At 44.8% G+C, this 24,980-nt stretch overlaps 1 protein-coding gene across 2 annotated transcripts in view; it reads right to left on the bottom strand.

The window, feature by feature from the left end:
• LOC119445327 (uncharacterized) overlaps positions 1-24,228 on the bottom strand; it is a 44,478-nt gene extending 20,250 nt beyond the window's left edge. Inside the window, exons 1-5 of one of the 2 annotated variants that reach the window (XM_049663214.1) lie at positions 24,063-24,228; positions 18,829-18,903; positions 9,725-9,830; positions 2,149-2,308; positions 11-102 (exon numbers count right to left, since the gene is read on the bottom strand). In XM_049663214.1, coding sequence (XP_049519171.1) covers positions 11-102; positions 2,149-2,308; positions 9,725-9,830; positions 18,829-18,877 — 407 coding nt within the window. In that variant the 5' untranslated portion in view covers positions 18,878-18,903; positions 24,063-24,228. Of the gene's footprint in view, positions 1-10; positions 103-2,148; positions 2,309-9,724; positions 9,831-18,828; positions 18,910-24,062 lie in introns of both variants that reach the window. The other variant, XM_049663213.1, reaches the window with a different exon arrangement.
• Between the last annotated feature and the right edge of the window lie 752 nt (positions 24,229-24,980).

Below are 24,980 nucleotides of genomic sequence, written 5' to 3' on the forward strand. Positions count from 1 at the left end.
CGTGACTCACCCACCACCCAGTAAAGGAGGAAGGTGCCGTTTACGGAAGCGCCGCTCATTCACGGCCCATGTGGGAGCCTCCCCAGCTGAAAATCGCATGACCTGCAGGCAAAGAAAAAAAGGCACTTCAGTCATTCATAAAGCACTGAGCATAAATGCATGAAACAGCCTGCTAACAGATAAAGTGATGTCTGTGACAAGTGTAAATAAATTTTAATTCTCTAAAGGTAAAGTTTGTTAGTTTCTTCGTCTTCTTACTGCCAGAATTGGGGGCATGCTACATTTTTCTTGCTTAAAAAAAAAAGGGGGGGGGGTGCACCTATGATTTCTTACCTTGTTTACAAGTTCTAATGGAATTTCTATGTTTTCTATGTTCAACAGATAAAAAGTTTGTGCTTGTGTGATTCTATAGCGCATGGGTTCTCAAAGTGGGTTCCGCGGAACCTACGGGTTCCGCAGGCCCATGCTCGGGGTTCCGCGAGCCACTGATATATTTTCCCTGGTCCCGCCCTTGACAAGCGTCTAAAACGGCGAACACGAGGTGCGCTTTATCCAAAGAACCTTCATTACCGATGCCCGAGTGTCCAAAAGCACATCACAGTGCGTAACAGCAACGCACGAACTGCGTAATAAATACGCAAGCAGCTTATAGCCATCCAATCTCTGAGAACGGGCAGCACGCCTAAGCTTTCGTACTTGAATCTCAGAGGCCGTAGCTTACCACCATGCGCCTTTCTCCTATTTGTAGATAGGGTAGGTGCCGATAACGTGCGCACCGAACTATACGTTGGAGGAATAAAAAAAAATGCGCGGAGCACCGCAAATGCGCGCCGCAGAAGAGCAAGAACGGCGTAGCGTCCAACCGAATCGCCAGACCGCATCGCCGTTGTCCTCAGCGGCTATCGTACGCGGCACGTGACTGACAGCAACGCCGAAGCGCTTCGTGCCTAATTGAGCCTTTAAAGCCTTTATTCTTGCGTTTATCGCCGCGCGTAACACCGCGTTGGCGGCTAGCCGCGTGCCTCCGTAAGTGCGTAGTCGCTATCTCTGATCGCGTCGATAACCACCGCAGTTTCGTCTGCAGCGGTTGCGCAAATAGTAGTTTCGTTTTCACTCGATGCGCGCGTCGGCTGCGTGCCTTCCCAACTGCTTAGTCGCCTCCCATGGCAGCGTCGATAGCGACCGCAGTTTCGTCCGCACTTCTTGCAGCGAAAGGTAGTTTCGTTTTGACTTGGTGCGTGTGTCGCCCGCCTGCCTTCTGAACCGTAAAGTCGCCGTCCATGATCGCGTCGATAGCGGCCGCGGTTTCGTCCGCACTTCTTGCAGCGAACGGTAGTTTCGTTTTGACTTGGTGCATGCGTCAGCCGCCTGCCTTCTGAACTGCAAGGTCGCCGTCCATGATCGCGTCGATAGCAGCCGCGGTTTCGTCCGCAGCGGTTGCGGCAAGCAGTAGTTTTGCTTTGACTCAGTGCAAAGCTGTCGAAGATAAAAATCACCGGCTACATCGCGATGGACGGACAATTTGTTGGCCAGCAGCTGAGTGGCGAAAAAATAATCGGGATGTGCGCCCGTTGGTGGAAAGCGCGTCTCAGGTGAAAACGCGCGCCGCGAAGGATGTCGCGACGCCTTCGCCGCTGCTAGCGCTAATCAGTCATGAGATGAAGACAATTTCAGCTTCCGCACTGGTCTTGTGCTAAATAGAAACAAGATTTCACGATTCATTGAGTAAATAAAAGCGTGTTGGCGTAGTGAAGCATTTATTTTTTTCTTGATACCCTCGATAATTCGACATTCGGTTAATTCGGGGGGGGGGTTCCTTGGCACTTTATGGAGCTTAGCAGGGTTCCCTGGGATGAACGTACTTGAGAACCCCTGCTATAGCGTGTTAGAATCAAGCAAATACTGCCACATTAATCAGCGGTGAATCTGTGTGTTGTTCTTTTGTGCCTCAAGTTTAATTCAACCTGCCGGATAACTCAACCAGTGTCATTCGTCCCATCAGGGTTGAATTAAGTTGACTGCATTCGAGTAATCCCCGGTTGCAACGCTTTCATAAACATCCACAGCGAGGATACAGGGGAGTTTTTCTATCAAGTAATGGTTAATGCATTCTTTGGTGAATGCTGCACAGCTGAGCAGCCCCCCTACCTGTAGTTCACCAGCGGTAGGAGTCGGGTAGGTGCCCCATGGCATGGCATCGGGCACTGTCTGCACCCATGGGGTGGGTGCAGTGGTGAACGCCGCCAGCGGAGGGGAGGATGATGGCCACGGTGGAAGTGTACCAGGTGGCGTGGCAGACAAGGGAAACCTGGACACACAACACAGCTTTCCTGTATCCCATCTCTGGAATGCCAGCATAAGAAACCTGAGGCTGGCAAACAACTTGAGAAGCTGAAAACTAAACTGTTGGACAAATGTTGATATGAAAAATAATAGCTGTAATGTTTAAGAGACGGAAAGACATCTGTGGATCAAAGAGCAACTGCAGATAGCTGATATTACAGTGGACATTAAAGGCCAACTGTAACGAACCTTCATTTTAGCTAAACTGATACACTATTGAAGCTGTCCTTGCAAAGCTGCAGGATTGGTGATTGCCTAATTTTCCTATGAGCAGCCCTTAAATGACATCTAAGCAGAGAACGCCTGCACCTGGTAGTTAGCAGATGTGGCACAAATCCCAGGACATTGACTCCAAGATGTGTAGCGCACCACAAGCGCCGCCTAATCTCGGAGGTCATGCCGAGGAGCCCCACTGGTTCTCAGCGTACCAGCTTCTGTGTCATTCCCAGCGAGCAGTAATGGCAGCATTTCTTGCTCTTTCAGCATCAAAGATCTATTTTTGCTAGCTTTTTGTGACCCCTCTATTCATATTTTAAAGGGGCCCTGAACCACTCCTTGGGCTTGGTGAAATAACATAAGTCCGCAGGTAGCATACGATGTCGTGAACATCTCAGCCAAGTTCTGCTGTCGTAAGCGGTCCGTGGAGCTCGCAAGCAGAACGCGAAGTCACCTTTCTCTCAAACGCTCTCGTTTCAAAAGACCCCATGATCCTCGCTCTTTTCTGCATGCTTTATTTCGTAATAAAGCACACTCCAATACATGGCTGCTGTTGGTCACTGCGGTGGGCTACACTGCGGCCGCCGCGAGGTGCCGCCACGAGTCCAGTGGCTAAGCACAGTGCGGCTCGCTGAGGACAACTGCGTTTAGTTTACGTTTAGTGGTTCGTAGGCACCAAAATCACAAGTCCAAAATGAAATTTGAACTGCGCGCCACGGTGAGGTTTCCAAGGCGGAGTGTTGTGGCCCCGCCCCACTCCGCCGTAGCCTTCGCAGTGCAAGACATTGAAGAAGGAAGGGGAGCACAGCGGAGGCAGTGTTTGATTGCCAATAACTCCGCTTCTGCTGAACGCATTGAAGTACTTTTTGTGGCAAAGTATTTCTGAAATAGCCTATTTTCACTTCAAATGTATTTCTCCACTTCAAATAAAAGTGGTTCAGGGCCCCTTTAAAAGTAAATGTTTGCATAGGCACTGCCTGAAAGTCTATACAATCTGAAAATGGGCTTGTTACAAGGTCAAAATTTTCATGGTAGTTGGATTTTATAGGGAAACTAAATGAAAATGTTAAGTCAACATGGACTGTTAAAATATAATTCCTGAAACCTCGCAGCGCTTGTTTTGTACCAAGAAAAAAACTTCGTTTATGAGAAAATTGCGTCTGAAAAGGGAAAGTCGCATTTCAGAAAAAGTGCATACCTTTACAGCAATTCAAATCGCCCGCCCTGAGCGGGGAGTGATGACGTTGCAAACACCATCACCGCCCTTTAATGCTATCGGTAAGTAAAATGGCGCCCGACAGACGACGCTACGGTTTTTCATGCAAAATGCAATCAGACGGCCATGGAGAAGCCAAGCTATGACAGAGTTCTAGATTTGCCGCTGCAGCTGCTCAAGTGGTGTGGATGGTTCGGGCATCCCGCAACATCACATGGACGTGGTATTCTCTATTACTTCCAGTTTGTGCAAGTTTCGCGAGCCAGCAATACCAGTGAAGCACTATGCCTCAACAAAAGTACTGAAACGTGAAAGCGCAGACAGCGCAGTGTCAAGCGAAAATTAAACCTTTCAACTGCCCGCATCTTTGTCAAGGGTAACGTCAATGAGCTCCTTTTCTAAAAATTGAATAGAACTGGACAAGTAGCATTTTCTTCTGTCTAATAATGCAATGCAATGATCTTTTTATGACAAGTCATTGAGTACTACAGTTAAACCTGGATATAACGAAATTGACAAATTCCCAAAAAACTTCGTTATAAAGAGGATTTCGTTATATGCAGGTTCGGCACGAAAATTCGAAAATGAAACGCTTTAAGTAAGCAAAAGGGTAACAGACGGCAGAGCTCACCCAAAACATTTATTTCACGGTAAAAAACTGCGTGATTTTGCTTTGTTGTTTGTTAATGATAAACGGTAGCACTGACCGTTCATACGACATCAACGAACACAATGCTGCTCCGTCATCGTCCAGCGAGCCCGCGGCGCGGCGTAAAAGATCGATGGCGTCCAGCACCTCCGTCGCGGAGGGCATTGCGCTTGCGGAATCGTCCTCCCAAGGTCCGTTGTCGTCACTGCGGTCTCGGATAGTTTCTGCCAGAACCTCATCCGTCATCTCCTCCATTGTGACAGCGCAGTTGTCCGCATATAAAAAATCGCAAATCTGCACATCGTCCGGGACTCCTCCATTCGTACGCAGTGAGATCCAAGCTTCCGCGAGATCGGGCGGGCATGAAGGCTCCTCCTCTCTGGCGTCTATTCCCTCAGCCTGAACCACCTGAACCTCTGTTGATATACGGGCCTTGCGGAAGCAGTTCGCAACAATTTCAGCACTTGTTTCTCGCCAGGACGCTTCAAGCATCTCAACTGCTTGTAGAAAGTCTACCTTCGTATCTGGCTGCAGACGAATGTTCAGGAGCAGTCTTTGGATTAGTCGCCGACGATATGAGCACTTGACACTGTTAATAATTCCTTTATCAAGGGGCTGGATGAGCGATGTGCAGTTCGCGGATAAAAACTGCAGTTCAATGTTGGAGAGCTCGAGCCCATCTACGTGGTGTGCAGTGCAATTGTCTATGAATAGACAAATCTTGCGTGCTTGCCTCTTGACGTCATTGTTGAACTCCGTCAGCCACTCACTAAATATGTTGCGCGTCATCCAAGCTTTCTTGTTCGCCACATATTTTACAGGCATTCTGTGCGTTCCTTTGAGGCATCTAGGTCGGGCACTTTTGCCGATGACCAGCGGGACTCGCTTGTCGCTTCCGTCCGAATTTACGCACTGTAAAACAGTCAAACGGCATTTGCTCTGCTTACCGCCGTGGCAGACAGACACCTTTAAGCGTAAGGGTATGGTTCGGAAGCAACTCGTAGAAAAGCACCGTTTCGTCAGCGTTGTACAAATCCGACGCTTCGTAGCGCTCCAAAATACCTGGTAGCTTGTGTTGGATCCATGAGTCGGTGCCATCGCTATCCGCAGAGGAGGACTCACCACTGATCACTTTCCCGACGATCCCGTACCTGCGTTTAAAACCTTCGAGCCACCCGTTACTGCCTTTTAAATCATCGCAGCCCAGGATGCAAGCATAATCCCTTGCTTTTTGCTGCAAAATAGCGCCGCTGATGGGTACGTCTCGTGCCCGCATGTCCATAAACCACGTGAACACAGCTTTGTCGACGTCGGTGTATGATGATGACTTCAACTTCTTCTTCTTGCCGTCCGTGCCATGCGTCACAGCGCTGCGAATCGCATCTTTCGCGTTTGAAATTGTTGACAAAGAACTAGCTGGGATGACAAATTTGGCAGCTACAACTTTCTTTTTTTTGGCCTCTAAAAACGGCGTCCAAGATGGTCATTTTGTCCTCAAGAGTCAATGTCTTGCGTTTCTTCGTAGCACTCATCCTTGGAACTCGTGTCTTTTCGCACAAGCACGAGGCGTCGGAAACAGAGCGAGCGACACGAGTGCGTCGTAGCGTAGCTCACGCTTTAGTTAATCTCTCTATCTCTCGACTCACCGGGTAAGAGGGTGCCTCGGCGCCACGGTGCTCGGCGCCTGCGCTCTCTCTCTCTCTGGTTACCGTCGCTTCGTCATAGATGTCTAGACGCCGCTGGCCGCGTCGCCCGTTTGAAGCGTATGCACTCTCCCCCTCTGTTGAAGTTGCCGCAGGGCCGGCGTGTTCTTTCGCTGGCTTGCGTGACACGCTGTGTGCGCCCAGTCTCTCTCTGGTTACCATCGCTTCGTCGATGTTCTAGACGTCTAGACGCCGCTGGCCGCGTCGCCCGTTTGAAGCGTATGCGCTCTCCCCCTCTGTTGAGGTTGCCGCGGGGCCGGCGTGTTCTTTCGCTGGCTTGCGTGACACACGCCGCGCGCCCAGTATCTCTCTCTGGTTACCGTTGCTTCGTCAATATTTTTTAAGCCCCAACCAGACGTACGCGTTGGAAAGCATCCGCACGCGCCGCATCGCGCCTGGGCGCGTACGGCGTCAGGCGCTTAGACGTCTAGGCGCCGCTGGTCGCATCGCCCGTTTGAAGCGTATGCGCTCTCCCCCTCTGTTGAAGTTGCCGCGGGGCCGGCGTGTTCTTTCACTGGCTAGCATGACACGCCACGCGCGCCCTGACTACACGCTCTTTTGTGACATCGAGGGATGCAGGCCCGCCTCGCGCACGCTCGCACGCACGCACACGTGTGCTCTCACCTCGCAGTTGCCGTGAATTGGAGCGCGCCAAGCGCAAAGCACGCGTTCCGTTGCGGCGGAGAAGGTGCTTTCCGGTTGCTGCTTGCGCAAAAATGGCAAAATTTGGGGTGAAATCTCTAGGTTGTCGGCAGGGAAAATTCGATATTTCGAGGGAGTCTCCCGCTGCCACTTTGTTACGTAGAGGTTTCAAATACATGTGCTTCTATGGAGAAACGGCGGGGAATAGAAAAACTTTGTTATATCCAGGAATTCATTATATGGAGGTTTGTTATAAGCAGGTTTAACTGTAGTGACAAAATCATAATGAGGAGTGCCTACATCATCGGGCTAGTACATTTCGCGGGGGAGTCTCAAATTGTGTCCTGCATTCACCTCAATTTCTTGATTACTAAAGCTTTCATCGCAATAATACTGATGCCTTAGATGTTCTCGAGCATTGATTTATCACTTTAGGTTAACTAACATTTGTCTTTAGAGTCCCTTTAAGAAGTGGATCTGGGCAGGTTATGCAATATATTTACAGAACTGCCACACTTAGAATTTGAAACACTACACTGAAAGCCTGAAAATACAAAAACTTTGTGAGAAATAGTACTAAAAACTGTTTGATAATCAATATGTTGACTGTCTAGTAAATGTTCACAGACTTTGTTCGGTAGGGTTGTGAACTGGCACTCTGCTGTTAGTCGCATCAACAATGATCTGCGCTAGAGACGAGCAAAAATGTTTATGAAGTTTATTAACGCAATATTCATGTAACAGCTGTCGACAATTTGGTTGTTGTTATACACTGGTTCTATAAGTTGACATTGCTGCCACACGGGTTGCTCTATGTAGTTGATGGGCCCAAAAATTGGGCCATAAGAAATCGCTCAGCAACTGTATTAGTCTCCTTGAAATTTAGGTTTTACCCTAAACTGTACACAAATGAAAAATCTGAAAATATTTTTGTTAATACAACAACCGTAAATGAGTGCTAGAAATTGGGCATTTTACAATAAAATTGTAAACATTGGCAGGTATGTTTTTATGTAGGCAGATGATGGAGGCTAGCAAAACAAATGCTATTTTATAAATAATGACGGACAAGAGGTGAAGCTGCCCTTGTTCTTGCAATTTCACAGGAGGCAGTGCCCGTCCTACGGTCCACCAGCTCATGTCATTGTCACTATATGGAGCAGATAAAGTGGTTAGTCTGTTGGAGCGACGGAATGGCTGCGAAGGGCAGGAGTGGGTCAGGTGATAAGATTAGAAAACCTACAGGAGTAAAATGAAGTCTGCCGCTGCAACAAAGGGTAAATAAAAGAAGATTGCTGGGAGAGGCCTTTGACCTGCACTGGGCATATAAAACAGCCCGATGACAATCACGAAGTGATAAGAACTACCAGCAGTGCTACGATAATAAGAATGCTAAAAGGAAACAGAAGTACAGTAAACATTAGTTATAACGAAGTAACTTTTCAAGCTATCCCTTCATTTCGAGCTTTTCGCAATCTATGCATTTAAAGGAACACTAAAGCAAGAGAACAATCTGAGCTGTCTTTGTGAATTACCTTTCAAGCATAACAAAAAAAAGTCACTTTTATCGTGAGAAGACGTGTGGTCAGCAGAAAAGACACAAAAATGAAAGATGGGTAGCAACACCGCCTTGAAATTCCGACCCTAAACTATTTTCAGGATTGCTGTCATACGTGCGCTCTGCCTCCTGTTGAGACTCTGGTAGCGTTTAGGCCGGTGATCCTTCAGCCAGAGGGATGAGTACGTCCGGGAGTAAGAGCGAGAGAAAAAAGGGTTTACTTTACATATTTACATTTTACATACCACTGCACGCAGGGTGTCTCCTTATAAAACATTCGTCTTCCCTAGTTGACCCGACTAGGGAATCAGATGACCTTGATGCCGCCAATCAGAGGGGTCGTATTGTTCACTAAACTCTGCCTCTAATGTTGCACCTTCGAAGCAAGGACAAGGCAATCCGGAAACAGGGGGTTGACACTCCTTCCAAGAAAGTCGGTGATTTGTTTCTTGCCCTCCGACGGTCATCTTGCCAGGGTCGGGAGAATGGCCTTCACGCTAATCACCGCTTCTAACGAAGAGTGGCGGTTTTGGTCGGTCGCTTCTAAGTGAGCTTCTTTGTCCGAACGTCAATGCCGATGTCGGGCCGCGTCGCCAAGTAGGCGGCCGCTGATGAAGGGGGTGGAATCGGGGGAGGCACCCAAAGAATACGCACTGCTGAGTTGGGGTGCTTGTTTGCCCGTCTCGTCGGTGTCGGGGACTGTCACCGTCTGGGAGACGCAGATGAAAGGGCCTGCCTCAATGGGAAATAATCAAGTTGACTTAAATTGGCACGAAAGAAGTTCACTGAAGAGCAGCACATACCCGATGGACCTTAGTGACGCAAGTAGGTCCAACGGTTGGTTTCGCTCCCGGTTCCCTCGGCACAGCAGCCCGATGCATTAGCCCATGGACTATTCCAGTTACCCACGTTGGCGTGAAAGCAGTTAGCCAAAGATACCACAAACAGGGTAAGTGCCCAAAGAATGCCAATCACATTAAAAACATGTTCGCTTGCCGCCATTTCTGATCTGGAAAATAATGAGCTGCTCATCCAACAAGACCGTACACTTAAACGGCTGCATCCACTTGGGTGCACACACTGCAGTTGTCGTCTCATACAACACCAACTGCGAGATGTTCGGAAGTCAAAGAACTTGACTGAGAAAATGTGCATACGAAAGCATTCTTTCACACTAGACACCCATTTAGTTTTTTTTTTTTTTTGTAAAAAGTAGACAAATAGTACGAGAAATAAATTTTGGACATCCTAACCGCATACACAAGTGCTCATGAAATGCAATGCTTCTCCTCAAACAAACAAACAATAAATGATCTGGGCAACAGTGGGTTGAACATATGCATTTAAATAGGAAGAGATGCCATGCAGTTCAGCCACCACTAGACAGAGGGCCATACCCGCTATGCACTGGTGCTGCCGGCACAGTTGGTGGCATTGATGGTGGACCATGAGTGACAGGCAGTGTAGATGGAGCACCCCAGGGCTGCTCCGGCTGCTGAAAACCTGCAGGAGCATAGCGACAGCTACCGATCAATGCCTGCTGCCAGTACAGTTGAACATCATTCAACATTTGAACATGATGCATCCAGCACGACCATACCTTTGTTATGCCCAATATTCCCTATAAGAATATATTCATTACGTGCTGGTATCAGGGAGACACATTCTATATTTCCTTTGTTATACAGTCGAACTCGGATATATCGAACCCACATATAACAGACAGCAGTGAAATCCCCTTGAAAAATTTTGTATACCATTTTTATTTTATATATCGAATTACCTATACAGGGTATCCCAGCTATCACGCAGCACGATTTAAACAAAGAGGAACAGCGTTACGCAAAGCAAACCTGGTGCGTATTGTTTCTAGTACACCGCCAGTATTTTTTTCGTTACTGAGATTTAATTAATTGTAATTAATTATCTAACTCGAGAAGTACTGTCCTATTTATCAAAGTGTCAATGAGAAAGTTGTAGAGCAACATGAAAAACTCCCGATACAGCTTTCCATTGCTCAATACATGCTCCATAAGCGTTTTTCCGAGCATGAAAGAAGCCAGCGAATACACGCAAAGTGCCTCGAGCAGCCAATCGTGCGGCAATTCTGTATGTTTTTTTTTTTTTTTGATTGGACACGGTTTTCAAGGGTTTATTACAATGTTTCACCGCAAGAAATCACCTGTGTCATTTTTGCGTGGCTTTCAGCGCTTGTTTAAAAATATCATTCCTTATTTAAGGGATAGAATAACACTTGTTCTTATCACTGTGAGTCACAATCTTTCAATCAGCACAGTACTCTCTAGACACACCTGGACAGTTGTCAGTCCCCTTTAACAACAACAAAAGAAAAATTATCAAAGTGCTGCAAGTGTTCTGAAGGACTGTCTGTTGGGCTAGTTGGTCTAACGTTATAGGTACTTTCAGATATGGCACAAATAAGTACATACACACGAAGAAGACACGACAGACGTGGACGAGCGCTACTACCAACTGTTTATTACAATCGACACACCCTCCGATCTATAAGGTGAACCACGTGCACAAGTGTCATGCCCCCTTCCCCCATGCAAAGGTGATAAAAACAAACCTAAAAAGGTGAACAATACTGCCTTAGACAAGTGAGTTCAAGAAGTCCAGTTTGGCACTGTGCAAAAGAATACACGCTTCGCTTATTTATATAGCTAAATTCTTGTGCATAAAGAATGCTTCTAAAGCCACTCGAGCCGTGTAGTTTGCAGATTTGCCCAAGATGGTAGTCTCATAAAATCGTGCCTCGCAACCCCACGTGGTGATATGGGCAACCAAATGTGCATATTTGTCATCTTTCTTCATAACTTTTAGCGCATGCTCCCTGAGCCGATCGTTGATGCACCATTCGGTTTGGCCGATGTACACATTTCCGCACAACAAGGGAGCGGAGTATACCATTCCTGTCGTACGACTTATAAGGCAGCGATCATGCCTGGTTTGCTGTCACCGCAAATTTGAGGGCAGAGGCTAGAAAGCTTATTAGAAGCCGTCAAGACCACAGGAATATGATGCCTGTTGGCAACCTTCTTCCGGTTGTGCGAAAGCTTATGCATATAAGGCATGACTAAGGGTCTCGCCGTCTGTCGCTGGGTCTCAACACTTTTTGCTCCAGCTCTGTTCTTTAACTTTACAGGAGAGATTCAGCCACTGCACCAACAAGCAACTCAGGAAATCTCGCTGTCAACAGGCCACCAATGTGATTTTTGAAGGTATGCTGTACTGTATGCGGGCACGACTTATGGAGCGCAACATGCAGGCATTGAAATGCGATGCCCTTTTTTACTATTTTTGAGTGGGCAGAGTTCAAAGACCCTTCTTGACCTGTGGGAGGTACTACCAGCAAACATGGCCTATGCGAAATCTCAGTTTGAGATCCAGGAAATGGAACCCCTCAGTGCTCGGCACTTCATGAGTGAAACTCAAACCCTGCCATACTTGCATAAAAACATCTAAAATACTTCCAGGGCAAGTGAAACTGCCCTGTCTCTTTGAAAGAATTAAAAAGTCATCGACGTACCTAAACACCTTAAGAACCTTCTCAGCATTAAAAGCGAAATCAAGCGCCCTGTCAATATCGCTAAAAAGATATCACATAAAATCGGAGCCACAAAAGAACCAATACACACATCTCTATGGTGCAGAAAAGGCTGACCGTTAAAAACAACAAATGTTATACTAAGATAAAACTATGATGAATCGACAAGCAAGCAGAATTTTGGAAATGGCCATTCGCCACTCTCTTCAATACAATTCCTAACAGCAACTAAGAGCTTATCTTGAGGTACCGAGTAAAACAAATCCTCAACGTCAACCAACAAACCATAATCTATACCGTCATAGTGTCTCACACAATCAGCAACTTCTTAAGATTTTCTTACACGGAAAGGATCAACAACCATGAGTGACTTTAAGTTCTTCAATAAAAACTGACATGCTTTTGCCAAACCCACCCGTTGCTCAGAATAAAGGAACATCTACCTTAAGTGTTTAAGTGTTTTCGCGGGAAAGAAAAACTTCAGACTGTTCCCCTTACTATTTCTGATATCATTAACAATAGCAATCAATTCCACGTTTTTTAGAATATTTCATGAACTTAGTCTAGCATACTTATTTGCACTATATCTGAAAGTAACTACAGGCAGATAAACTTTTGTTTACTTTTCATGGTCCCCAAATTTCCCCTTGTATTTGGGTCTTTACAGTAAGCAGCTGTACCTCCACAATAAAGGCACACAGCTAGCAAGCAATGAATCAATCTATCCATGTTTCTTTGCTTACCTAAGTATCGGGAGGATTCACCGTCAAGAGCCTACAATAACCAGTTTGACTGAGTCTACAGCCACAGCACTGCTTGAAGGACATAACTCAGCTTCCTGTGCATTTACGTGCTTTAGTACTTTCTGTATATGTGGCTTCAGTGAAAGCGTTGCAGGACTGTCTCCACTAAAACTGAGGTCTTACCACTTAAATTAATATTGCTTAAGGCCTGGGGTATCACGTGCCAAAACAGTGAGGGACTCCAGATAAATTTTTACCATTTGGGGTTCTTTATTGTGGACCTAAATATAAGTATGCGAGCATTTTTGCATTTTGCCCACATCGCGAGACCGAGCCTGCGACCTCAAGCTCAACAGCACACTACAGCCACAGCGGCGGGTCATGTTAACATTTCCCATGTTGGTCACTAATTGGCCCAATAATGGCCAAATGAAGTATAGGTAAAAATTGGTACTGTGACGTGTAAGATGTAATGTTTAGCAATAGTGACGGCATCATTTATTCAAAACAAGCAAGGCTTTACAGCAAGGCCTAACAAAACATGACGGAGAGATCTCGTCACGGATAAGGCAGTGGGAACATCTCGTGGCGATAAATTATACGACTGCTGCAGCACTGATACCAAAGCTCTGTATGATAATGGGGGTGATTTTGTAGGCAGTGCTTTGCACTAGCGTAACACAGTAGGAATAAGAAAAAGGAGGAGAAGGCTGTTCTTTGTTGAAGACGTTTCGTCGTCACCTAAACAAGGTGCATTAGAACGCTTTTGCTTAGGAAAGATTTCTAAGCTAGTGCATTTTAATGCCTGGCATAGTCCACATATTTCTTAAAACATACCACAGAACCTTCTTAAGTACCTTTTGATAAAACCTGGACCTGAAAACTAGGGTAACATGCTTAGAACTAGGGATGGGAGAATATCCACTTTTTCAAATATAAATCAAATACAAATAGCAAGTATTGACCATCGAATAGTAAGATGCAGATACATACCAGATGCTGATCAGTTAAATATTATATTCAGATACTTTGATCACTTTGGCAGCAGTGGTTGTGGCAGTCCGACTGCTCCTAATTATCGCCTTCAATTTTGTACAAATCTACAGACGCTGTAGTCTCCAACTGACCAATGCATGCTGGTTGTGTGTATCAACTTATACACATGTCAATTTCCCTCCTTCACCTTTCTGGCTGATTTGCTGTGCCCAGCACTAGCAGGCAATTGGCAGGCTGACATTTTCTGAAAGTACTACATTTTTGTCTTCAATGTGTGACCGCACAGAAGCAACAACAGCTACAAGGGCTGCTCTGGACTATATGAAGATCACTGGACTAGACTCAAGGCAAAGGATTTTGACGATTGTGTACAACCATACCGAGTCATTAGGGTAGGTCCTTCTGATCATTAAGTGACACATTTAAGTGCTCCGCATAAAGCGTGTAATAAGATATTAATAAGATATTAAAAATGTGCATCACTACCCATCGCAGAGGGGCTGCTACCCTGATTACAATCTACGTAGCTGGGGTACTGACGTCAATTGGGCAAGCTATCCAACTGGTTACTCAGGTTGCATCATTGATAATTTTTCTAACATTATGGTGAACAAATGTTGTAAATGTGTTGGCTCCAAACACAGTCACCATACTAAAGATAATGTGTATACTGTTTTTGACTACTATAAAAAATTTGTTGGTATCATTCGGAAGACTAACTGGAACAATGTGTATCAGGAAAAAAAAAGGACTTGATTTTTTTTTCAGCTAAGATAAGTGAATGTATCAGTGTTCTTTTGAAACTACTGTGAAGCAATGGTTTTGTACACCTAGGAATCCTTGAATCATTAAAGGATTAATGCATTCGATAAAAAAAAAATCTTCGCTAAGAAGCTTAAAGCACAACCATTCAACAATACTCTAAGGTGTTGGCTAAAAACTTATAGTAATATACTGGGTGCTGCCCTGAAACACACACTAAATGCAAGTATTATCAAAATAACATTGAGGAAAACGGTAACAATATGAGACAGAACTGAAAAGCAATGAAAGCATTTCTTAACACCAATGAACCTTAGTCACACCCTTGGAACCGACATAACCTTTAATAAAACAGTTACATGCATCATAATGACATAGTAACACTTTCAGTTCTCACTTCAGCCGCCCCAGCAGATACAGCTAAAACCACTCAGTCAGAACTTCCACTGCCCAGTCTTCCGCAGAGTCCCTCTTTTTGTATCCCACAGTACCAGAGGAAGTTAACAAAATTATCTCATCACTAAAGAATACTGGCCCAGGTCAATCAAATTGCCCCTTCCAAAATTAAACTTGTATCGAAGGAACTCTCGCCAATCTTGGCCAATTTAATCAACAAACATTTTCCCGCTGCTGTGTTTCCTAAAAGCCTGAAGGCAGGAAAAATATATCCCATTTTTAAAAGGTGACTGTGAATGCATTAACAACTATCGCCCAATTCACATTTTACCATTCTCTAGTAAAGTAATCGAAAAACAAATCTACAACCGTTTCATGAAACACTTACCTAAATTTAACTTATCTGATGAACAATTCGGTTTCTGACAAGGCTTCTCTACTGAAGTCACACCAATCACTTTCACTGATAGAGTTACATAAGCAATAAAAGAGAGCCTACTCTTTGGAGCTGTTTGATACAACAGCATTTGATAGAACTAATCACCACATCATGTTTCATAAACATGATTGTTAAGGCATATCTGGACCACCTTTACAACTGATTTGAAGCTATCTTACTAATCGGACGCAGGTTCTTCAGGTAAATGATTGTCTTTCAACACCAAAAAAAAATCACTAAAACAGTCATTCCCCACGGATCCATCTTGGCGTCCCTTTCGTTCTTGTTAGCCATTAGCAATTTACGACTTAGACTAAAACATACTCTCTCTTTTATGTTGATGACACCACAATTTTTACTGCCACATAGGAATTCACTTACGCTTCAACATCTATTAAATGTTGACTTATAGAATGTTTACTCATGGTGCGTAATGAACGCATTACATATTAATCCATCGAAGACAAATTTCATGGTATTTCATTCACTTCAGTTATTGCGAACCATTTCTTCCTTAGTGGTGACACTTAATGGACACCGTGTTCATACATCTGAGTCTACAAAATTTCTTGCAGTCATCTTAGATAAATATTTAAATTTCCATGAGCCTACTTAGTCTAAAGCTTCTTTCGGCATTCATGTTATTGACACGTATACATGTTTATCTTTCGCCGATGGCCGCTTTCCACCGGGTAGCAAATGTTAAACGTTATCGCTCGGCGCAGGACGCCGAGCGATAACGGAAGTTTCTAGAACGTTATCGATGCTTCTTTCTGTTGCCTGTTTTCACCGACGCTTATGTTATCTGATTGTATGAGCGACGCGAATTGTCTGGAACTTTCTGGAAGACACGCGCGTACCAGGGATTATTCTGGAACCTTCGATGACTCAGGTATAAAAGCCGACGCGTTTCACCGCTGATCAGATTTTCGACGACCGCCGACTGTGTTCGCCGCTTTCGTTGTGCTTTGAGTGTAGCTTGCTTTTGTGGGCACAGGTTCGTCCAATAAAGAATCAGTTTCGTCATACACAGTTTTACGACTGTTTACTTCAGCGTCACTACTACGTGACATTATTATAAAAACTCCGTCTCACTTTCATTTCAAACAGAAATCCTGGTCTCTTTATACCACGCATTTATTCATAGTCATTTGTCGTACTGCCTATTCTTGAGGCAATACGTATTGGTCCCACCTTGAACGTCTGCAAAAGCAAGCTGCAAGACTGATCACCTTCAACTCATTTTCATCTCCTTCAGCCCCCATTTTTCGTAACCTGAACATGTTATCTCTATGCCAATAGTTAATCATAAATTACTGATCATCATCCTATAAATCATGGATTGTGTATTTCGAGTTATACTAATATTAAAATTAAATTATGGGGTTTTACGTGCCAAAACCATGATAATTGATTATGAGGCATGCCGTAGTGGGGGACTCCGGAAATTTGGACCACCTGGGGTTCTTTAACATGCAACTAAATCTAAGTACACGGGTGTTTTCGCATTTTGCCCCCATCAAAATGCGGCCGCCGTGGCCGGGATTCAATCCTGCGACCTCTAATCTGCAGCCCAACACCATAGCCACTGAGCAACCACGGCAGGTCATTTTACTAATATTAGGTAGCCTTGTGAATACTAACAACAGGTTTTCCTCAAACCATAATCTGCTCCTACCTAAAGTATGAACTAATTACAACCGAGCGAAAGCAAGATTTTAATGTCCCTTTGGAACATGTTGCCTTCTGATTTAAGATCATGTACACTGTACTCATTTTGTCGACATCTTAAGGTTGACTTATTCGACAATTTATCGGTTAGATATCTTTGTGTTCCTACTTATGATTTCGTTGTTTTAAATGACCTGTAATTATTGTTATTTGTTGCCATAATTATCATGCATATCTTGTATAATGTATTTCTTATCGCACAATCTGCAATTGTCTGCTGACTAACGTACTCATCCCCTGACTACTTCTTGTTAGCAGGTCCCATGAGAGCTTTAACTTTGGGACCTCCAACTGCACACTCATCCTGTACAAATGTATTTTTAAATTACCAATTTAGAAACTGATGATGATAGATTTACACCTGGAATATTTACTTCGGAATAATTAGGCATTGCTTGTACCGACTAGCAAAGAAAAAAAAAGAAGACTACTCTATATTAGGGGTACCCGCTGTGGTTGCTCAGTGGCTATGGTGTTTGGCTGCTGAGCACGAGGTCGCGGGATCGAATCCCGGCCACGGCTGCCGTATTTCGATGGGGGCGAAATGCGAAAACACCTGTGTACTTAGATTTAGGTGCACGTTAAAGAACCCCAGGTGGTCCAAATTTCCGGAGTCCCCCACTACGGCGTGCCTCATAATCAGATCGTGGTTTTGGCACGCAAAACCCCATAATTTAACTTTTTCTTATATTAGGAGCAATCACAATCAGCTTTAAACACAAAGTCACTAGCTGTTATTAAAAAAGCCACAACAATAACCTCTCAACATCTTTAGAGCCCTGCTGCAAACAAGCTTTCTAAGAATGAATGGCTGCTGTATGACTACCTTTCCAAGAATGCTAAAAAAACTGTTTGCCAAAAAAAGATCAGAAGTTGCGGACAAAGAAACAACGAAGCTGCTGAAGGACTTACTGTAGACACATGCAAAAGGACCCCTTGCAAGGAAGACACCAAGGTTTGTAGCATAAACTGTGACATGACTGTAGGAAGTCCAAAAACACTAAATGACAGAAATTTACTGTTTTTCATGCAAGCTTTTACTGCGAAACTAACAACAAAGCTTGCATTACCCATTTTTTTTATGCATTACTTCGAAAACTTCTGTCGTTTCACTTCTGATAACTTGCAACACTTTGTTTAGCAGATGGAGAACAGTAACCACACTTTAACATTGTAATTTTGCGAAATACTTGGTTAGTTTCCAATATTCGAAATACCGAATATGTAGTTCATTTCCGAATACAAATACCAATAGTTAGCGCGTCATATTCAACTTTTAATTGAAAATTCGAATATTAGCCCACCCCTATCTTACACGCTGCATCTTCATTTTTCCTGAAATAGGGTGCAAAAGCAGGCTAGTGCCGAGGCTCATGAGGCACATTATTTTGGGTTCAAACAGTTATATTCGTGAATTGGATTTGTAAACAGCAGGCAGCTTGCTTTCAGTGAAAGCAAACACTTGGCGAGGCAGAAAGTGTCACAAAAGTGAGAACTTGAGGGGGGAGTTGCCTGCTTCTAATAAGCAAAAAAGCTGCAGGCCATGGTAATGTCTGGCCAACGCTGGTTAATTGTGGATAATTAAACCAAGAATAAAACTGCATTAAAACATTTGGAAAGAACTCGTCAACATTTGTAGGTGAGGAAGAGGAGAACTGCATATATGCCTCAAGAGGCCAACACACATCATCAACGCTGTGGTTTGGGCATCAAGCAGTTTAGCATATTCTCCAGCTTGATAACCCATCTTTTTCTTTCAAACACACTCTGGAAAGACTATGTGAACAATACAACACAGCATAAAATAAATAATGCGGCTTGCACCCACCCAGTTGCTGCTTCTGCAAACACTACAGAAAAGCTCACCTGAGGTCAGAAAGGGCTGGCTACCTCTCAGCTCTGGTGGAAACTGCATGCCGCATGTCTTGAAGCACCCACAAGCTGTTCCTGCAGCCCACAAACACACGCAGTCAACAAATGATCAATGCATACTGCGATGACCAGCATGATGCTTAATAGCCATTAAAAGGCCTTGCGTTATCCACAAAAAGCATTCCCACTTTAAAGCTTAGGTGGAGTAGTTCCTCATCAGCTTCTTATTTTCACATCATCTCCTTCCTGCTTTGAACTCGGAGGTGTGCGGCTAAACTGCAGCCATCTCTGTGTTTGCAAATTAAGTTCGAAAAGTGCCAATTGACAGGTGCATTAATGGCAGCTGTGTCCACTGGGGTTCCAAGGAGTTATTTTAATTTATGGATTAATAATGACATCATATGAAAATTATACAACATTAGACATCCCCTAGTTGAATCTCTAGTTGAAAACGACCAGGAAGATTTTCCACAAGTTTACTCAAACTGGCCACTAGAAGTCCTATGCTAAGTTTACGAGATTTAAGCATGCCACAATATTCCAATCTTAGGCTGTTGATAGGCAAAATATATACAAGGGTACCGAGACATTTCAGTTTGACAAAAAAAAAATGACAGAGTCCTAAAGCATTCAGGTTATTTCATATGCCCTGTACAAAGTTCAATGGGATCATCACATTTTTTTTTAAAGCTTTAACCCAACTGACAAAGAAAATTGCAGATCTCTTGCACTGTGGCAGTCAATGTCACGCAAAAAATCTTCAGATAGCTGGCCATCCAGCATTGTTTAGTGTTTTGCAAAACATTACCGCATAATCAGTGTCGAAGATCATTGCTGACAGGTGGCGATGAGGAAGAGGAGGCAAGGAAGAAGAGGAAAGGCATGAGCAATAGAATAAAACATTTGAGTAGTTTAAAGATTAGGCTCAGAGAGCACCATAGCTCGCTAAAGGGTACCGCGTATTCTCACTTTACACTGCACTTCCATGTATGCGGGTGTGAATCGGTTCTTTTGGATGCCTCGGTACAGTTTACAGGCACGATAACAAGCTAACACGGAAGACTATGGAAGCCTTCTTAATAAAGAAAAAGGCGGCATTCAGCCAACCGTTACTGGGTCTGCTAGCTAGTGAATATAATCTGCTGCAAAAATCTGGTACCATAACCGGATGAATTTCAAGCGTCTGCAGAAGTGGACGCACATGTGCGCTAAACTAACGGTGGTTTCCTTTTTTTGCCGTTTGATAATTAATTTCAGTAACAGCACTTGTCCCATCTGTCCTTGTTCTTCAGCGTTGTACAGTTATTTTATCATGTCGCACAAACTTTCCCAAGCTTTCGTGCTTTAAGAATACAAAGACACAAGTGCTTGGGGCTACGGCTCGGGCCTTTATTACACGACATTCCTTTTGGTGCCAAAATCCGCTGGTCATAACCCTTCCAAGTCTTCTAGCTTCGATGGCATCAGTAGAGTGGCTGCGAAAGAACAGTGGCGTCGCCAGGGCCATTGTCACGAAAACTATTACGCTTCTGACCGATGAGCTGCAGGCTTCTGTTGCCGATGCCTCCCAGTTGGACTCGCAGTTACCTACTTTATTTACAAAAATGCGGAGCTCTTCAGCCTCGACAAGCAAATCTTCGACGCCACTAATAACAACGCTTATGAGGAAGAACTCAAGGCAGCACCAAAATACGACCAAAAGGAGTTCTACATGCTGTCCCGAGCGCATTTTTTTCTTCGAGAGATTGCCAAGCAAATGACAGTGACGAGTACCTCAAGTCCAGATCCAATTTAATCGAATGCCGACGCCAGTAGTGGTCAGACCTCAGCAGAAAACGAGGTCAGGGACTCTTCACCTCACTTATCAGCAGAGACAATAACTCCCAGTCACGAGACCGTGCCATGCCATCGCACAGTGGTCCTGCCTAAACTGCAAATTCCTACGTTTTCCAGAGCACTTCGCAATTGGCAGTCCTTCTGGGATCACTGTAGTGCCCCAATCCATTCGAACACAGAGCTTTTGCCCATAGAGAAATTTAAATACCTGTTATCATATTTGACTGGCACAGCCAAGAGAGCCATCGAGGGCATTTAACTGACTGAAGAAAATTATAGCATTGCCATCAAGATTTTGACAGAGCGATTTGGTCCATGCGACTTGCTCATCAAAAAGCATGCTGATGACCTCCTTGCCTTGTCACCTGTCAAGTCTTCATTAGTGGTCGAAAAAATTCTGCTGCTCTACAACAAGGTCGAGTTTCGGGTTTCTGCATTGACCAATTTGGGCGTCTCACCTGATCAATACAACGTAGTCCTCAAGTGCGTGCTGATGAAGTGCCTGCCCGACGACGTCGCGATACTCGATCGCCAGAAGTCTAAGGAGGCGTCGCAGGTTACAGAATGTGAAGTTTTTTGAGCATCCAGATTTAATTAAGAGAGGAGGGGCCCGCATCCGTATCCTCATGTCTCCTACGTGAAGACAATGTCCTACCTGACAATGACCACTCCACATCTGGTTGTTTTACCTCGCGGTGTGGAATCCCCGACTCCATATACCGTATTTTCCAGTGTACAAGACACATTTCCCCCCAAAACTTTTCGTCATTGTATCTTATACAACGGCGCAACTCATATATGCAATTTACTGAAGGTGGCAGGTGTCACACGGCAGCACTCGGAGCATGTGAGCTTGGCGACGCGTACAAGCTAGCGTTCTACGTGTCTATGCATGTGCAGACAATGCAAAATAAGTTGTATGCGTCGAAACGTGGCATGATTCTGGCCCGCGCAAGCATCTTGCTTTCAGAATGTTTGTTTTGGCTCCCGTATCACTGAGTAGGCAATGTTCCAATTTGCACTTCTGCCTTGTGCTGACAACTGCTGACGAAAGCGTGGTGCCGGCCCATCACGAGAGAACCCGAGTGCAAGCGAACTTTCGGAGGGCAAGATGCTCGCCCAATATCGTCCCTAGCTCACCTTTGATATTGGCTACCTTATGTCTTGGTCAGCTCACATCTCCGGTACATCAGCTGTGCGTAGTAGCTAAGTACGCCAGAGTCGGGTAAGTATGGCATTTTGTGACGAGGATGCATGCGTGTGAACCCGCAATGCATGAAACACGTGCATCTTATACAAAGGTGCGACATATATTAGATTTTCTGCAAAAGTAGCTGTTCTTAGGGGGATGCGACTTATACAAGGGTGTGACTTGTACAACGGAAAATACAGTACTCAGATAATGCACTGTCTTTCTACAGCTGTGCACGAGTGTTTAAGACCATTCTGCCGGCTCACCAAGAATGTGCTGCTTGCTGATGTCAAGATTAAATGGAAGTTCATTGCTCAAGAGGAAATTTTGTCAAATGCTTCCTTACAGTAGCTTTCATGTGACGTCACAGACGCAGCTCTTCCCCGTGCTAGCACCCAGACATGGTGGCCACGATCATGTCAGTGCACCAAATGAGCTCTCCGTACATAGTTTAGCGTTCTGACGTTGACTGCTTTTTACTCGATTATCACTGTTATCAAAATGTAATTCAGTGCAAGACGCGCCTGTTGCATTGTTGTGCTGTTACTTTTTGTTACCCCAAGATGACAGCCACACTATGACATCAACGAAAACTATCTATAAACAGTACAGAAAAATAATGTCAGTCTGTTGATTACGCTCAAGTTCTACTTGCAGGTCATGAACAAAATCTAGTTGGGTTTAGCAAGAAAGAGCCTCCCGACATTCATGCTGCAACAAATGGAAAAAAATATTAGCATCCAAATGGCTCACAATTTCACGGAGAAGACTTATTATGCAGCTGGTGCGGTAATTTAACATGGCGTTCCTGTTTTGCAGATAGAACAACCTTTCCCATTTTCTAGTCGGGTGGCATGCAGCCTGCTGTAAGTGAGTGAGCAAACAATACACACAGAAATAAAGCAGGAATGTTTTCCGAATTTTTTACATTTTCGAGTTTATGCAGTCAGTGCAGGCAGAGGATGACAGCTGAAGATTTTAAATTTACATTGGAAACATCATCGATACAGTGCTGCCGCCTATCCCTTCTTCAGTCTGTATTGAAAGTGCGAAAACAAATTCGGCTTTTCAGTGATTTTTTTTTTCCTTCCCCTTCTTGCATTGGGCCATGGACACAAAAGAAGCCCGGTACCATTTGATCCCAAACGTGCACAGTGCAAATATGGCAGGTACTCACGACAACCTGTATTTTTTATTATTGTGCCACACGCATCGTGACTGACGCGCATAGACACAAAGTGCAAATTATAGTTTCACTATTTTATGCTTGCGAAATGCCGCACGCATGTTGGATTATTTATTTTTGACAGAGTATCTCAGCTGCAACGGCGGCGCACATGATTGCCTTGAAGCAAGTCAAAGAACGCAATCAAACAAGCACCTCGATGATAAAAGGCAAGCGGCAATTCAATATATCCAACTCAAGCATTTGAGGGCGAAGAAAAACTCATCTCAAGTAGTGTTCCTCAACATATCCCAGCAACTAGATCATCCCTGAGTATGGGCCATGGACAACTGCCGTTGTTGTTGTTGTCCTCGGACAACAACAACAACAACAGCAGCAACAACAACAATAAGCAGATCAGCGAATCCTCCGGTAACCCGTATCAGGCTATCAAAAAAAAAAAAAACGTGATTTTTCATTCGCTCGCCGCTAACTAATTACGTAACATGTGAACAGAGCTTCTCCTTTCGAAATGTCAACTGTGTCAGTTATGTAAACGTCCCTTGCAGCATGCACGATTAGCAAGCAAAGACCCGAGTGTGGAGTACAAAAACTCCCAGTCGACAAAGGCTCGGCCGCATAAGCCATTTAAACAAACGTAATTCAGGGCAGCAGACTTGGTTCTGACGTTCATGACTAGCGTACGAAATGTGTTCACGGAAAAAGCAGCCTTCCATGATGTTCCCACCGGTAGTTCGTCAACAGCCGATTTTGTATTACGCTGAGCAATTACGACAAAACATCACAAAAGCAAAGGTACACCCAACAATGCATTCACTGTCTTAAAGGAGCATAACGCTGCCGCTATAAAACAAACAAAACCCCTGCACGAACCGTGAGTGCATTGCGCTCCCGACCGCGAGTCTACAGCCGTCACAACAACCGCTGATAGAAACAAAACGCATGCGCGCCCAACCATTCACTACAATTCGTTTACAGCCACAATATGCGGTTTCTTTGCACAAGGAATCTCACTCACCAAAGAGAGCAGGAAACTTTCTGCAATACGCCTTGCAGAGACTGCAACGTACTAAACCACTAAACTACAAACTTTCCCAGTTTTCGCTTCTCTTGAAACAGAGCAAGGATTGTCTCGGACGCGGCTTCGACTTGAGTGGTACGAAATCTAGAAAGGCTAGAAGATGCTAGAAGCCTGCCGCATGAGCGGAAAACCGGCTGCCCTTCCCTCTCAAAGGTGTCCGTCGCGAGCGCCACATGTGGCTGGCGGACCCACTGGGCGCAACCTTGCGTGGCTTCCGAAATCTACTACTACGCCTGCATACCAATCTCGAAGGCCATTAACCTCAATTATAGAACAGCGTATGTTTGCAGGCATTACAGGCGACAGGTAATGTAGATAGAGCCTGAGCACCAACATTTAAAAAGCGCACCCAAAGGGCTGTGCCGACCGTGGTTTCACCGCGGTACCGACCACGTAAGCACCGTGAGCTGGGTCACCAGCCGTCTGTACCGCCCGCCGCCCGTGATTGATGAATGGATAAGGCTGAACCCTTTAAATCGGGCAGCTGCTTACGCCACCTATCCGTAACTAGTAATATATATTGTTTGGCTATTTCTTAAATGCTATTTAAGGCTATTTTGGCTATTAAAGGCTATTTTGCGTCCTCTGTCCCTAAACCCAAATGCTTTGAAAAAAAAAAAATCCTGCTGCTTTGAACTGCAGGGCGAAGCGCTTTACAGAAAAGTATCAGGTGTTCAGCCGTTTCCTTCTCCTCTCCACTTGCCCCGCATGTCCCCTATGGGCATTGAAAATTCCTCGGACGTCCGGATAAGATCCCGACGTCCAAGTCCAAGAGCAGTCGTCCAGGGGACATCCAGTGGATATCATTATCGGACCAATTTTAACATCCACTTCTCCTGCGGACGTCCTTA

The sequence above is a fragment of the Dermacentor silvarum genome, chromosome 3, assembly GCF_013339745.2.
Source record: "Dermacentor silvarum isolate Dsil-2018 chromosome 3, BIME_Dsil_1.4, whole genome shotgun sequence".
Classification (NCBI taxonomy): Eukaryota; Metazoa; Arthropoda; class Arachnida; order Ixodida; family Ixodidae; genus Dermacentor; species Dermacentor silvarum.